The sequence below is a fragment of the Lissotriton helveticus genome, chromosome 2_1 (assembly GCF_964261635.1).
Source record: "Lissotriton helveticus chromosome 2_1, aLisHel1.1, whole genome shotgun sequence".
Classification (NCBI taxonomy): domain Eukaryota; kingdom Metazoa; phylum Chordata; class Amphibia; order Caudata; family Salamandridae; genus Lissotriton; species Lissotriton helveticus.
In genome coordinates this window covers 601,449,730-601,467,524 of record NC_136059.1, presented here as the reverse complement: position 1 = coordinate 601,467,524, position 17,795 = coordinate 601,449,730, and the positions used below count along the sequence as shown (strand labels likewise).

Below are 17,795 nucleotides of genomic sequence, written 5' to 3'. Positions count from 1 at the left end.
CTTGGCAGTTCGGGCTGGACTGTTCCCATGAGGCACAGGGTCAGACTGATTTGCATATAGCCATGTCTGAACTGGGGTGTCAGAGTGGGCTAAAGAACAGTGATGGATCAAACCCAGATCTTTTGACTGGGTGTGAGTGTTTGATTGGTTCAGATGCTCCGTCCATCACCACCCCCGTTTGTACATGCACAAAACCTTGGCATCATCCTTGACAGCCAGCTGACCATGAAATGACAAGTCAACGCAGTCACCTCCTCCTGCTTCCATACCCATTGCATGCTTCGCAGAATCTTCAGATGGATCTCAATCAACACCAGAAAGACAGTCCCACTGGCCCTTGTTTCCAACGGCAACATGCTCTAATCTGGATCTCCACCCAGCTCCTTAGCAGACTCCAGAACATACAGAACGCTGCTGCCAGACTCATCCTAGACCCCCCCAAACAAACCTGCATCATTCTTAAAAACCCAAAAGAGAAGGTAAGCGAAGCACACCCCATTTCCAATTGTGTAAAGTCTTGGCAATCTCAAGAATGTAAAATCAAAATAGATCCATGTTACACATATACAAAGTATAGTCGATGACATAAACTGATCACAAATTTCATCAGGACAAGAGGACCAAGTCACGATGTTTAGATGTGTAATTTTCTTTATTCCTTGTTCATATTCAGACGTGAAATACCTGCACTGGCTCTTCATCCAGAAGAGATGCTAGTTCAAGATCCTCATACACGCATTCAATGCTCTCCACGACCAAGGACCATCCTACATCATTCACAGACTGATCTTCCATCTGTCCCCAAGGCACCTGTGCTCCACCTTACTCACCCTTGCACAACCCCCTGCATCTGACACAGTCGCAGTGGGGGCTGCTCCTTCTTCTGAATCACTGCAAAGACCCGGAACAACCACTTTTCCACCTCCGAACAGCACTGTCCCTGGCGGACTTCAAGAATAAGCTCAAGACTTGGCTTTTTTTGCAGAAACACTGCACCCTCAGCACCCAAATTCCTCTAGGGGTGATAGTGTTGTGCTTACAAACGCTGATTGATTTATTGAATGTTGTTGGGCATGCACAGTGAAGGGGGTTACAAAGCCCGATCAGTTCTTTGTAATCATGGCAGTGGTTCATATCTGCATTGCGTTAGTCTGGCTGGATACAATACAGCCAGACTGGCCCCATCCCCGTCATTTCGCTAATTGCTTGCACTTCTGTTGTCAATATACTATTTGGAAATTTCCTTGTATGCTTGCAAAGGAAGGAAAGCCAGTATCTGTGCTTCTATACAGAACGTGGGTGAGTGTCCTGCAGTCCGCGCAGCTGGATTAAATGGTCAAAGGTGCTAAACCAAGTCTCCCAAAATTAGTGAGATTTTATATGGCTGTCCTATATCAGAGGTGCACAACCCCCTCGGGAACAACAGTGCTGCTATATCAACGCAAGATAGAACCACCTTATGCACTGTACTGTCTGAATTAGTACTCAACTCTTTTTATCCTGGCTGAATTCAGTAATATTGGTTGCATATTTTGCACCTTGGCTATGAATCGCATGTGTTTTCACCGTTTCAATAATTGACATTGAGATTAGTATATTTTTGAGTAATGTTTATTGCTCTATTTGCACTTTAATCGACGAATGGCACTTTATGTGGCTTCTATAAACTATTAGCAATGTTTTAATGTCATGAATTAATTGTAATTATACTGAGCTCAATGTGACAGTCTCAACTCGGTTAGAACATCGTCGTAAATTGGGACTGGTTTTTAATTTATTTTGCCTGAATCTGCAATTTTGTATTTTGCTCTTTGTACTTTATATGGTGTTTAATGACATTTATACAGGGTAAATTTATGAATTTATCGGTTACCACATCGAGCTGTTTATATCTTTCGTGGCAAGGATAGGGTTTTTTTTTTTACTATGCGACGCTTCTCATGTTTTTATATTTATATTTGAAAAATCTGCAGTAATTTTTTATTTTTTTTAAGTAGAAACTTAAATCACTTTTAACCTTACAAAAGGCAAAAACTCTATATTTAGAACCTACTATGACTATGGCCTAATTTAGATCTCGGCAGACTGCTTTACTCTGTCACAACAGTGACGGATATCAGCAGGATTTATATTTCGGATTTATATTTCGGCGGATAAGATATCCGTCACCGTTGTGATGCAGTAAACCATCTGCGAGATCTAAATCGGGCCCTATGTGTCGGAATAACTTTTTGTGCATAACTCCTTTTTCTTTTTCTTCTTTAGGAATATGACCGGGTTGCAAAAGTCCTTCAGGAATACAAAAAGAAAAAGAATGTGAGTATTGCTAGTTTATTTTGCTTAATTTTATACCCTCGAGTCCTGGTATTTGCCAAGCTTCAGGGACGCTGACTGTTTAATTATCAGAAATTATTTACTCATGAAATTTCTATTTGTAAGCTTCTAAGTTACATGTTTACATATATCATCTATCCTGTGCCAAAGAGTGTTTAGCTTCTTATACAAACTGAGTTATTTATTTATATTGTTGTATTCAAACCTTTTAATAAATTACAAGAGGAGTGTAAAGATATATAGATGTATTTGTGAGAGCGTCTTTTATATTTTGCATACCCATTACTAAGTTGTTGGCAAAATGAACGTCATTGCAGTCAACTCATGTTAGCTAGTATAGGTCTCCTGTTCTCAAAGACAAATTCAACTATACACAGTGGTGGCTGCCTCTGTACGGGGCTGGGGTGAGAGGGAAGGGGAAGGCATGATTTAAAAATAAAAAAATAATTTACTTTCTTCTCCGCTGCACTTCTCTCCTCTATCCTCCCAGAACACCGGAAGCACGGAATCTCCCAGCCTCTCCCAGCCAATCACGACACTGCAGGAGCAGCGTCATGATTGGTCTGAGCAGCCAAAACTGAGGCTCAGGCAGTAACTGTGAGGCTGGGCATGTTCTCTACTAGGCTACAGACCCTCTGACGGTGGGGGAGCCCAACCTAGCCCCGCGCGACCTGGCTGGAGTTGGAGTCTCGCAAAAAAAATAAAATGATCATAACTTCTTGATATTAAGATTTTATTTTTATTTTGCACTGCTCAACGAGCAGTGGGCCGACGCTCCGCCTTAGCGGAGGAGCCGCAACTGACTACAGAGTTACTTACTCCTATGACCGGGTTCTGTTTCCCAGTTCCCACAAACTTTGTAAAAAAATCACCCTTGTTAATTCACTGTACCTGTGGTAAATGTAACAACGAGTTGTGTGGAAAATATCTACATCCATGATTTTTAGGGCCTGATACTGGTGGTGTTAAGAGAAAATGACTCCCCGTCTGCCAATACACTCGCAAATAATGAGAATTAATTTGTTGGGTATCATTTTGTATAGCTTTGACATAGGTAGCTATTGCCAGTGTGTAGATAATGTAGGTGTACAATTTGTGTATCAATGTCAACCTTCTGCATACATCTGCAAATATATTTTCCTGTCCCTGTGGTGGTGTTACAATTGTTGTGACTCTCATATCAATCTCCTTGTTTCTATATATTGTAAGGCTTTCTACAGATCTTCAAAATATGGTGTACAGGTTGCAGGATATCTCTGTCCCCTACATCATATCAGATCCCTTTTCCTATTAATACTTTCTTTGCAACATCTAAACCCTTGCTTCCTCTCCTTATCACTTGTGCAAAGTTCGACTAAAAAACAAGATCTGCTTACTGTCATGTAGAATGTCCTGATAAGAGGCAGTCGTAAGTCAGCCCTTACCTTACTTCGGTGGCGGCTGAAGGGATGAGAAGGGCAACCATCTCTGGACACCATTAGTCCATCTTCCTAAAAAAAGGGGCTTGCAAAGGGAGACCGGAAAAACAGTCTCATAAAACAGTAGGTTCACAGAATCTCCGAAAAAGGTAAATACGAAGAACCTCACACCTTCCTAACAGAGAAAAAAAAGGTCTCAATATAAATGCAAAGAAAACATGAACAACAAAGTTAGCAACAGGAATATGACACAATAAGAACCGAGCAGAAACAAAAACATGTCAATGCGGAGTGCAGAAATGTGACGGAGACAGAAAGTTTGAAACTTTGTAACACACCTCATTGCTGTCTACTCACCTCAAAATAGAGGAGTCAAGCCAGCTTTTCTTTCGTTGACCCAGAAATGCTAACTGCATATTGGCTTTGAGAAACCCTCTATACTTAGCATCGGGTGACTGCAATGTTGAGTGTTCCGATGTTCCTCCTCTAAACTCCAGCAGTCACTAAGATCTGCAGATGCTTTATCCTCCATCTTACCTCTATGGCTATCGAGCTCCCAACTGGTGTTATAGAAGATAGGGAGAGGGCAACCTTGGTGGAGGAAGAACACAGGAAACTACACACATAAAAACTAAAAAAGATAACTGCTAAAAACCCTGGGATGCATCGTGTAAGAATGGCTGAACGGAAACTCAGAAATCAGCCCTCCACTTCAGATTTCCATCTAGAAGCAGTCGAGCACCAAATACCCCAAGGTCAGGGATAAGAGTTATTACCAATCAGTGAACAGCATAAGGTTGTGAAACTGGATGCAGTGCAATACAACATTCACTTTATTCACGGCTTGCTGCAAATAAACATATCCTATCATGAGAGAGTCAGTTTCTAGTCAGACCGATTCCCAGTAGCTGCTAAAGGGCAACGGGCTTGTCCTATAAGTAATGTGCCTACTTTTGTTTGAGAAGTATCTGTGTATTTTTGGTAATACCCAGCTTTAGAAAATGTTTGCCATCTTAATTTTTGCTAGCCGATTATTGACATATCTGCTGTATTATTAATGTGTACCTCTTTCCAAAATTCTCTGTATTGGAGTGTAATTTGTTGATTTTTTTGCCTTGAAGTGTAATCTCACGTTGTATTTATTCCCTTCTGTTATTAATGTCCATAGCTCCAGCAAACTATTATTAGCCTACTGTGGTGGAGGCTGTCTACATTGTTTGAGATTCCGGAAGTTAACAATCTCTGTGTTGGTGCTGTTTATTGTCATTGGTTGTGTGTTTCTGGCTAGGTATTTTTATGCCTTAGGTCATGAGGATTTCCCAGTCTAACTTCTAAACAATGTATTATTCTACCCAACGAGCCTCACGTCCTTGCACCTGCAACAGAAATACATGAGAAGCAACCTTGCACATTCTCTAAGTTACAAATTGAATTTTACTGTGAAAAGGAGCCTTTCCCAAGGAAAGAATTTCACATTCAAATCTTCATGTTAGCTAAGCTAAGGAAATACAGTTAGGCCTCTACTGGCGTTTTCATATCTCAGGCCTTTACACTTTTAAATGCATTTCTAATACTATAACATAAGCATTACATTTGAAACCATTCTAAAAGCATTATTTCATGGCATTTCTAAACATTAATTCTTCTCTCGTTAGAACACCATTTCCTCTTCAATAGCAACCTACACATGCAACTTTAACATGGCACATTCAGGCCTAATACAACATTTTCCACATGAAGCAATAATTCCTAAGTTACTTAAGGCATATTTCTCGAGTATGGCACTACATAAGTCTTCAAATAATATGAGCACCCTTCTATATTTTGCAATACTCTTGATTAGTTCTACATTTCTAAGAAACACACGTTAATACAGTCCTCTAAATATGTGGATGCTGACTACGAGCGGTTACAATGCACCCCTACAATTTCAAAACAACATGGCGCTCTATCAGTCTCCCACCTTTGATTGCCTGTGTCATCACAAACTACACCACCCTTGGGGAAAGAACCGACTTAAACAGAACTTGTTGCCACTCTTCCTCTCCTGAGCATCTCCATGTTCTTAAGGTTATGATATTGACTGTCCTGCAGCCTTTTCATTAGTCTCTCTTGCACTCTCAGTGATCTCTCCAATCGGCTAGACTTGTACCACTTGTAAGCTCTTATCAAACCCCACAATCCAATCACACATGCCACAACTATAATAAGGGGTTTCAACACATAGCCAAGGAACCCTTTTCCAAGGTTTGCAAGCCAACTCCCCACTTTACCAAAACCCTTACTAACTTTTTCCCACACAGTTTCTTCAGTCAAATCCTCAATCTCATAGTGAATGGCAGTGATGTTACTTATAGATTTCTCCACATCTTTGCTGTTATCTGGTATATAAGTACAGCACTCTTGGACCTTCAAAAGTTTACAGACTCCTCCCTCTTTTGCCAGAAGGACGTCTAAAGCAAGACGATTTTGCAAAACCATTGTCCTTATCGATAACATCTCTCCTTCAACCAACACCAATGATTTAGCTGTATTCATTGACAATTCATCAACAACAGTCGCCAACCTTCTAATCTTCACATCATTCAAAATCACTCCCAATGTTGGTATCATCACTCCAAAAATATCTCCAACCACAGCTGCTGCACTTTCACCTCGCTTCACTCTTACATGCTGTCCTCCTTCTAGGAGCTCCAAACCCTTCTGTATGATAAATCTTAAGAAAAATTATCGCTAAATAACACGTACCATACCATTTCTCAGGCAATCGCACATAGGCATTCCTCCCACAAACAAAATACACCGTTGGAATTATTAGCACTACACTTTGCAAAACGTCCTTTGCATAATACTCCAATGTAAAGGTATGCTCACATGTGGTCTGCCCCACATTGACATTCTCATAATAGGTCTGTGGTCTACTTATGCATAACTTCCTCTTCTGCACTTCATCTAGAGCTATCAGACCATAACTATACTTCGATTTGAGTAACTTTTCTTCATCTGTCCAATCTACTCTACCCTGTACTGAATCTCGCAACTGCTTTTGTTTCCTGTATCTATCTTCTACTTGATCTATGAATTTCTTCTCCACATCCGACAACAGGCACGTCAGATTATGGTGATGAGCATAAGCCGTATCCAACTCTTGAGTCGGAATGAAATAAGTTCGAAGTCTATCCTCTGATTTGTAATAATCATACTTATTCAAATGCTTATAAGCTGGCACTTCATGAAGAACTACATCATAGTTCAAAAGAAATACTCAAAATGATTTCGTCCTTAGAAAATGCTAAGCAGCAAACTACATATAATACCATATGTCAATGGGAGATGATGGTATCTGATACCCTCATCCACTGAAGCTGGCAACTGCATACACACATAACAATCTTTTGCATCAATATACTCATACAACAACTTCGCATACGCATTTAGCTTAAAATCACCTCTAGACCGATCTGCATGTAACCTACGACACTCCTCTAGTAGCAAAGCTCTTTCGTCTCCTATTTTGACCTCTTTCTTGCTAGGAATAGTAGGTGTAGGTGTTCCCTCTACCTCCACTGCCTGCTCATGTGGTGCTAAATACGAAACTACACACCCTGTTTGATGACATGTGTGTCACAGACACGATGCCGCAAACGATGAGGGAGGCCCTTTTGGTCGCCATCCCCAAACCAGGTAAACCCCCAGAGGAGTGTGGCTCATAATGCCCACTCTCCCTGCTCAATGTAGATACTAAGATATTTGCAAACATTTTAGCGACCAGGCTAGCACTTCTGTCTTAGGTCCTTGTAGCTCCAGAGCAGGCTGGATTTATCCCGAGCAGGAACCTTACATACAGTATACGCACAGTGTTTGGCACTATGCAGCATGTGAGGCAGGAGAACAAGGCTATCACAGTTTTCCTAGACATGGAAAAAGCCTTCGACTCTGTGGAATGGGCGTTTATGAGAGAGGTGCTAACGAGAATGGGACCGGGGGCGGTCTTTCTACAGTTGATTGGAATTTTATATTACAAGCCTACGGTGCGGATCCGTTTGGGTGACTTGGTCACAGACTCATTTCCCATATCCAGGGGGACCAGGCAGGGATGTCCCCTGTCGCCGCTCCTCTATGCACTGGTTTCAGAACCATTGGCATGCGCAATGCGGGAATACCACGGAACTGAGGGAATTGGATTCCCGACGTACAGGATTGTGGTGTCGACGTATGCGGACGATACGTTTGCTGTACGTTCGGGACCCCGAGAACAATCTGTTCTTGGTGATTAGAGAGGTGGTACACTTTGGAGCGCTGTCTGGGCTGAGAGTCAACTGGGCGAAGTCCTTGGTGTTTCCCCTCACTCCTGCCACAGTGGAATTTGATATGGAATACCCGCTGCAATGGACTACTGACTCTATTAGGTATTTAGGTATAATGTTGCATACTGACTCAGAGATTGTCTTTCCAGAAAATTATGGCACAGTTATAGACAAATTGGAAGACAAGGTTGAACTGTGTTCCTGTCTCCCCTTGTCGCTGATGGGGCGAATATCGATTATGAAGATGGTTGTCCTGCTCAGGCTACTGTTTTTATTTACAAATATACCGATTTGTTTGCCACATTCCTTTTTCCATCGACTTAGGCAGTTCATGATTAAGCTGGCTTGGGCTGGTAAGCAGGCGAGGGTACATTGGTATGTCTTCGTACTCCCATACCATATGGGCGGTCTGGGGGCACCGGACTTCGAATTATATTACAGGGTGGCGCAGGGAGCTCAGCTTTATGCCTGGATACACGGTGAGTCAAATATCCCGTACCTGCGTATGGAAAATCTATTTGCAGAACCAATTCCGCTACTTGCCACAATATTTGACCCTCCTGACCGTAAAACTGGCATTTTAGACTCCCATCAACTCCACTGTACATGCCTGGCATACTCTATTGCTGCAGCAAGCTGGAGCATTATTGTATTCCCCAATCATGCCGATTGAATGGATGCGGTGGCTGGGGCCATGTAGAGATATGGGTGTGGTGCAGTCGTTGCGCTCAATGTCAGTTGAAGTAGCCGGAGACCTCTTTATCGATGGTGTGGTGAAACCCTGTGAGCAGGCTGAGGGGGCGGCGGGAGAAATCATGCTATTGAGTAGATTTCAGTTCTACAGGGTGCGAGGAGCACTACGGGATATGTTGGGAGATGGCTTGGAAGAACCACCGGAGGTGAGGGAGCTGTCCCACGTGATTAAGACTAAGTCCCCCATAAGATGAAAACGGCCCTATACTAGCTTGCCATGGCACACAGGAAAAACAAATACACTGCGGCCAGGCTAGCGTGGCAGCGGGACCTGCACGTACAGATAGATGACTCTATGTGGACCTACTGCTGCATGAACACTAGGAAGATCTCGCTCCACGGCCGGCAGTGGCTTATACACTTCAAATTTATTAACAGGTCCTATTACACCCCGGAGAGACTGTGGAGGTACAGCCTTCGGGAAGTGGCGACTTGCGAGCGATGCCAAACGCCGTCTGTTGATTTTCTGCACTTAGCTTGTCAGTGCCCGGGAATACAATCTTTTTGGGAGGATCTATTTAGAGAGTTGGGGATAGTGGTAGAGGTAGACCTAGTGTCTGCCCCGACGATGGCGTTACTGGGGAACACCAAGAAATTACCCAAAACTATTCGCAGAATGGTAGATATGGGGCTTCTAATTGCCAAGCGTAGGATTGCGATGTGCTGGATGAGGGGTCCAGTCCCAACACTACGACAATGGTCGCATGATATGATGTATTATTGCACGCAGTCTGAAAATTACAGTGAGCTGCTTTCACCCAGGAGCCGACTGAAGGATTTCTGGGTGCTCTATACTGCGTATAAACTTAACAACACTGAAGTGCTGGAAGGAGGGGAATAGGTGGACGCCAGGGGGGTGGACACAGGGTCAAGAGGTTCCTGAGCTATTGATATATTGAACGTTAAGGACACGCAATTATGTTATGCCACCTGAGATGCTTTGCTGAGTGTCCAATAGAGAGAACACTTGATCAGAATGGTTACCGCCGCCTGCCCGACATGGGTTGTTGGCACATTGGCTGTGTAAGTTTCTTGACAAAGTTTTTTGCAGGCCAGAGGGCCGATTGTGTGTGACGATGTACCAGGGCATGCAGTTGTTTCTTGATGCAATAAAATGGTAATAAAAAAAAAGTATGAAACTACAACTACTAGAAATATGAAGAATATCACTCCTCCTATAAGTGTGCCTACTATGCACCAGGCTCTAAGATTTGGGTTTCCAGCCTCCATGGTCTCAGAAATATTTTCAGCTTCTTGGTTCAGCAATAAACGCTCAAAAGTCTTTCCTCCCTCTTCAGATGATTGTGAACCAACTCGAACCACACCTCGGAAAGTCCCCTTTTTGTTTCAGTTCCTTATTTACAGCAAGCAAAAGACAACCTTAACCCTTCTCCGTCCTCTGTGGAAAGCCCCTAAATTTCTTCTTCTTCCACTCGTACCTAGGTTATCTAATTCAGCTTATTTACAACAAAGTCACTTTAATCCAAAATAAGATTTGCTCCAACAGCTTCTAGAACATGCTGCAAAAGTTCAAGACGAAGAACAATAGATTCATGAGATGGTATCTCAGTTCCAAAGGTAGGAAATATCAGTCTATTCAAGATCAAGTTGCGAAATCTGCTCAGAATCGGAGGATTCAGAAATGTGATGGTCAGCACTCCTTCAATTTCAAGTCCTGGTTCTAACAACACCACATCCAACTTCACGTTAGGGCTGGTACTAACCACTGTCACTGCCCTCAGCCTCCCTGATCTCAGCACTCCTGGCATCAGCCACAACGTATGACCACTCTGGAGTCATGTACTTTCGGCAAGGCACTCTCTTTCGTCTTGATCACCTCAGACCTCCACAAGCTTGCTCTTCTTCGCCTTCGTCTGATTCAGACTCTTCAGACACGGGAGCAAGATCCCTCGAGGAGACCAGATAAAGTTCAGTCGCCTCTGTCTCTCTGGCCACTGCTCCTCTGCTTTGCTTGTTCTCCTGCTTTTTCTTTGCTCACCCTGCTCACAACTTTTCTCGGCTGAGTCTGACTCTGGACCACTCACACAGCAACTTCCCCTTTCGGAGGCACTTTCAGTGTCGCTGTCATAGTGACCCTCCTCAGCTTGGTCTGGTGAACAACAAGCTTCTTCAGACACTCTCACAGCTTGGCTTGTCCCCTCCTGTGGCCCTGTCACTTCAGCTGGATTTTCATTAGGGAGAGGAGCTGTTTCTTCCAAGGGGCTGAAACTCGACGGGTGTGAGAAGCATGCACCCAATTCGGCAATCCTCTACACTTTACTGCAGTGTTCGTCACCAGGATAACCTGATATGGGCCTCTTCAGCGAACATCCAAGCAGCTCTTTCTCACGTGCTTCCGAACCAGCACCCAGTCCCCCGGGCTTAGGTCGTGACAGAGATCACTTGAAGCCGGAACCACAGCAACCTGCACCTGATGGGACACAGAATGGATTACATCAGCTAGTTCCATGCAATAATCAAGGATCAGATCATCGGTGATACTTATCAAGGCTGTCGATGGAACCGCTGGTAACCTCATAACCCTCCCCATCAGTACTTCATGAGGTGAAAGACCTGTTCTCCTGTCTGGGGTACTGCGCATACTCATCAACACCAAAGGCTAAGCATCAGGCCATTTCAGAGACGTGGATGAACACACTTTCGCCATTCGAGCTTTCAAAGTCCCATTGATCTGCTGCACTATCCCAGAAGCCTCTGGACGATAACTACAATGGAGTCTCTGATCAACTTGCAATGCTGTACAAAGCATCTTAATTATTTTGCTATGGAAGTGCGTTCCTCTGTCCGATTCCAAAGAGGTCGGAATCCCAAACCTAGGAATGAGTTCCCTCAACAACAGCTGTGCTACAGTTAGTTTGTCGCATCTACGTGTATGGTAAGCTTCCACCCACCTTGAGAACACACACACCACAACCAAGATGTATCTCAACCCGTTACACTGAGGCATCTCAATTAAATCCAACTGCATCCTGTTGAAGGGTCCCCCGGACCGCCCAATGTGGCTCATTGTATCTACAGTTTTCTTTCCAGCATTCATTTATTGACATGTAATGCACCCCTGACACACAGCTTCTGCCACTGCGCGAAATCGCGGATTGTACCACGTTTGTCTGAACACTCGCACCATTGCATCTCTTCCCAGATGTACTGCACTATGAATCTGCCTTGCCATCGGGCTTAACAACTCATCCGGCAACACTGCTCTTCCATCACTTGAGACCCAAATATCCACATCCCCTTTCACGCAGCCTGCATTGATCCACACATTCTTCTCCTGGTCTGAAACCTGTTCCTGCAGGCACTTGAGCTCATCCCAAGTATCTGCCATGGCCAACATCATGTTGAACTTGGTTCTTTGTTGGCTCCCTTCTACATGACTTTCAGTGAATTAACAACCTTGTTCGGCACAGAAACGTGCAACTTCGTCCGCATAGCAATTCCCAAGTGACACGAAATCTGTCCCCTTTCCATGAGCCTTGCATTTAACAACTGCAATTGCCTTGGGGTGCTGTAAGGCCTCTAGGAGCAACCTCACAAACTCCCCGTTTCGGATGGGTGATCCAGACGAGGTCATGCAACCTCTATGCGACCATAGTTGTCCAAAGTCATACTGGCTGTCAGTGTAAATGGTAATTTGAATTTGGTCTGCTGCCAAGCAGGCACGAGTCAAAGAAATGATCTAAGCCACCTGAGCGGATTATACTCCTTCCAGGCATGCAGCTTCAACTACTCCTGTAATGGTACAGACCGCAAATGCTGCTCTCAACTGACCAACACTGTCTCTTAAGCAAGAACCATCCATGAAGAAAATCTCACCAGGGTCAGGCAATAGTTCATCAACAATGTTGGGTCTCGGTTTGGTGCAAAACTCAGTCACATCAATACAATCATGGTCCACACAATCTTCATCAAGTGTGTTTGGTAACGGCAACAGTGTGGCAGGATTCAAAACAGAACACCTAATGGTCACAGTCTCCGCAGCAAGTATAACCTGCTCGTAGCGTGTGAGCCTATTATTAATCAGGTGCTGTGTCTTGGTCCTGGTCATCAACAATTCAACAGAATGTGCAACATAGACAATTAATGGGTGACCCATGACAATACTCTCATACCTTTCAATGCTGACACTTGTTGCAGCAACAGATTTGAGACATCCGGGCAACTCTGAAGCTACTGGATCTAAAGTAGCTGAAAAGTAGACAACTGGTCTACTGACACCTCCATGATCTTGGACTACAATTGACAGTGCACAACCTTCTCGCTCACAACAGAATAGTGAAAAAGGTGTGTTGTAATCAGGCATCCCCAGTGCCGGAGCACAACAGAGATCCTCTTGCAACTCTAAGAAAGCCTTCATACAGTCACTGTCCCATGGTACCGGATCACTTACATCCTTGTGCGTCAGTCTCTGTAAAGGCTTTGCTTTTAATGAGAAGTTGGCAATCCACTGACGACAGTAGCCAACCATCCCTAAGAACATCCTGACTTCACTCTGAGTAGAAGGCATCATCTTTCCCATAATTGCCTCTATCCTGTCTGGTGACACCTTCCTCTTGCCTTTTTCTAACCGATGACCCAAATACTGCACCTCATTCAAGCAGTACTGTAGCTTATTTGGCGACACCTTGTGTCCATTCTCTGCCAAATGGTTCAGTATGGCGATGGTATCAATCCTGCATGCATCCTCAGTGTCTGATGCGACAAGGAGATCATCTATGTACTGGACAAGAACAGAGTTCTGCGGCAGTACAAGACTCTCAAGGTTCTTTTTCAAGATCTGATTAAAGATCGATGGACTCTCTGTATACCCCTGTGGGATACGACACCATGTTAAGACACGATTTTCCAGCTTAAATGCAAAAAGAAATTGGCTCTCTTCATGCAATGGAATCGAGAAGAAAGCCTGCTACAGGTCAATCACAGTGAACCACTCAGCTTGACATGGAATCTGAAACAGTATTACAGATGGATTTGGTACCACTGGACAACAGGGAACAACTATGTTGTTAACCCGGCGCAAATCCTGCACAATTCTGAATTTCCCACTTGGTTTCTGCAATCCCATAATAGGCGAGTTACATGGACTGCCCATTATCTCCTTCAAGATCCCTTGCTTGATCATAGAATCGATCACAGGTTTTATCCCTGCATCCGTTTCTGGGGTCAAATTGTATTGGGGAATCAACATTCTGCTTAACCTGAATCTTAACGAGCTCAACTCCTTTGATCAAGCCTATAACCTCACCAGTGAAGTCCCACACTTCCCGTGAGACTGAATCTCTCAAATCAAGTGGAAGCTCTCCCACAGTCCCAACAGGGTACATTTCAATGCAAAGATGTTGATGTGTGACCTTAAAAGCATCATCATCGTCATTGGTTTGCAGTTCCACTCCTTTAGAGGTGCAATAAATGGTGCAATTGAGTTTACACAGGAGATTCCTCCCTAGTAAACAAACAGGGCTCGAATCGCACACCACAAGCTGATGTTTGTCTCGGAACATCCCTATCTTCACAGGAATAGGTTCGGTCAAAGGGGTTGTTATTTTCCTGTTTGCAACACCTACAACTTGGATAGACTGTCCCGAGAGGGGTAGGTTGAGGACTACTGCAGATCTTACAGTAGAACGGGTAGCACCAGTATCAACCATTAAGGTGGTACGGTGACCCTCAACATCAGCTTCCATGAATGGTCCCCTCTGGTCTACCTCCAAGACTGCCCCAAGAATGCAGTCTTCCTCCCCCCTCAGGCACCGTCATGCCAACGGGTCTAGGTAACAATCATCGCTGTCATCAAAAAGAGGCATCTGCTGATAGGTCCGAGTCCCTGTCGGGATCCTCGGAGGCAGGGGAACCTGTACTCGCGGAGCCGAAGTCTGCCCTTTCATCGACCTTGGCTTTACTACTGTCTTTGTCACCTCAGGCGCTTGTACCTGCACTACCTCTTCCTCCTGCTGCAACTGATTTGCAGGATTCAAGGGACACTCTTGTCTCCAGTGTCCAATCTGATGACACTGATGACACTCAGTAGTCTTTTTCAGTGTTGCCAAATCCACTCTTGGCTTAGAATCCTCTGCGTTTCCCTTTCCCTTGTTCTGACCATTCTGTTTCCTTCCCAGCCTACCTCCACCTGACTGTACTTGGCCTCCCTTATCGGCAGCTTGCATCTTAACCAGCATCAGTTTGTCTTTGAGTTTCTTCTGCTTCGAATCTACCTTGTCACTGCAATATCTAGCATACCTCAATATCTCGTCCAGTGGTTTGTTCTGCCAACGAATCAAATGCTGCTGGATCATAAGACAAATCTCAGGTCTCAACCCTAGAACAAACTTCGACACAAACTGTCCCATATCCTTAGGAACCATTACATCCAACCCACTGTACTGCTGAAATACTTGCAACAACCTTTCATAATACTCATGCACTGTCTCCTTTGGTTCCTGAACTGTCCGATCTATTTTCACCCAATCAATGTCCTGTTGCGGTACCTTAGATTTCAACCACGTGATCACTTGCCTGTACTTTTTCATGATAATCGGCGACGGTCCATTGGTGACAACATCCCTGTCCGGTTCAGAGGGGGGCCATTCGACAGCAATCGTACAGGCTACCCACAAGTCACCCGGAACCACAATGTCAAACAACATTTTCAAATAAATCCACAACACCTTCGAGATCTTGACAAACCTCTCGACCTGCTCATACCGCTCAACTGGGCTCTTTCTCAGTTTTGGGAAGTCATTTGTGAATGCCGCAAAATCTCCTCTACTCCAAGGCACTTGCACATACCCTCCGCTAGCTTCGTCTCGTAAAGGGTAGTTCCCAATTCCATGTACTCCCCCTCCTGGAGGAGGTGGTTCTGCCGCATTTCCCTTAACACTATTTTTCTTGGACCATCTTTCTTCACACTTATCAAGCCTATTCCATGCGTGTATCCCTATAATCATCTCTCTGATGTGGGTCTTTAGTCCAATTGCCCTCTTTTCGTCCAAATCTTGATCAGTGTACTGTAACCGGTGACCACCCTGCAACATTTTCGTTTTAGACAAATCCACTTTATACCTTTTCGCCAATTCAGTTAGTTTCTCATGTGCCGACCTTGCCTTGCGGGTCACATCTTTTGCCACAAACAACTCCTGGTCTGGCTCATAGAGTTCCACTCTCTCTAGACGCAAGTTCCCTTCAACAATCTCATCCACTTCTGCTTTTAGTCGCATCACTTCTAACCTCTTGGCCCTTATTGCTGTCCTAAGGGTACCTCGACTAAATGCACCACTCGACTCTCTGCAGTCACTGTCCTGTTCTCTGCACCTACTCACTTAAGATGTGTCCCTCAAAGCCACTCTATTCTCGGCACTCCCATTATCCCAGTCCTCCCTTTGCCAGTCACTCTGAGTCCCTTCAACCAACTCCCATATTCTCAAATCTGACCTCAATTCTCCTAGGGATTTCGGTCTTGGTCCTCTCAGATCCATCTTTCCTCTTGATGAATCTGCTGTAGCCGGCAACGGTGTGCTCGACTCTTCATTCCTCGGTAATGGAACCAACCCATTCACTACACTGTTCCCGGCAAAGCCAGCACTTCCTTCCATTCCTGTCTGTGATGGGCTTCCATTCCTCGCCTGCTCTGGATTGTACACTGACACTATGGGACCAATGGTAACTGGCACCCTAAGAGCATCCGGTAACCTCTGAGAACTGACATTTTCTGCGTTCTGCATTTCCCCCATTGAGAGCTTTCCCACTACTTCAGAACTCTGTGGAGCTTGTGGTTCCAGAGTTCCCTCTGTCGGGGCTGGTCTCTTCCCCCTCTGACTCCGTATTGTAGGGAGGTGGTCTCTCAGATAACAACCTTTCTATCAAGCTATCGTCAGTACCGCTATCCTCATCCTCGGCCTTCTGTTTCTGCGTGTTCCCTGACTTGAGCCTCTCCCCCACCCCGGGGCTCTAATTTCTTTTCTCTTTTGAACAAATCCCACAAAACTTTAAAACATTTCATGATGAAGCCAGCGTTTCTTTTTTCGCAGCACTTGTTTACTTCCCGATGACAATCCACCAATCCCACCAACCGCCCTATCACATCGCGGCACCTTCTGACGTCACTTTTCCCCGCTCGCAGCAGTTCCCCTCCTTTACAGTTCGGGTTCTCACTCATGCATACGTCCCATTCATACACTGAAATCATCGCCTGTACGTCCAAGCAATTACTTCGCTGACTGTACTTTCACGGTTTGACTGTACGTAAACAGTCGTGTAATTGTCTACCGAAAACTGGCATCTGTCTGTCCACAAAAGGACCGGACAATCACCTCAACTGATAGGTTACAAACACTCTGCAACCCGCGACCAGCGTCAGTTACTCACGCACTCACACATTCGTTCCCCCTATCTCGGTCCAGCGGGCAATCGATGGTACCTCACGATTCCCTTAACAATGGTCAACAATTACAGTGGGTGTCTGCTACACCCTAACTGCTTAAGCTACTCCTTGAGCCTAAGACTTTCCCGGGCTGCGCGCGTCACAGCCTGATCTCCTTTCATACAACAGGCATTCCAACTCCGCAAGACATCACAACACAAAACACCGCAATCTAACAACATATAACCTTGTTCATACTCACTCTCTCACGAACTGCTGCTTTCGCCGCACTGTCACTCTCCGTCAGTTTCCATGAAACGCTGTCTTCCACCGGTGACCCACAGGACGGTCATCACCTGAATTCTATGGGCCTTGGGGAAACTCTTATCCTAATCTAGAACTCCCTTACTTCCAGAGACAACCATCCTCGGTTGCTACCAACTGATGAAGCTAGGTTTCTCGTATACATTTTCACCTTACCAATCCTTGGATTTCCCTGGCCGACTGAACCTTTTTGTCTGCTAAAAAGTGTAAAGGAAGTTCTCTAATTTCATAACTATGACAATTTTCAAAAGACCAAATACATCCCAATTCAAAGAACCACTG

General features: G+C 44.6%; 1 protein-coding gene across 2 annotated transcripts in view; it reads left to right on the top strand.

Moving 5' to 3' along the window:
* MARVELD2 (MARVEL domain containing 2) overlaps positions 1 to 17,795 on the top strand; it is a 230,160-nt gene that overhangs the window by 186,908 nt on the left and 25,457 nt on the right. For both annotated transcript variants that reach the window (XM_078675302.1, XM_078675301.1), the window contains exon 6: positions 2,266 to 2,316. In XM_078675302.1, coding sequence (XP_078531428.1) covers positions 2,266 to 2,316 — 51 coding nt within the window. The remainder of the gene's footprint in view (positions 1 to 2,265; positions 2,317 to 17,795) is intronic.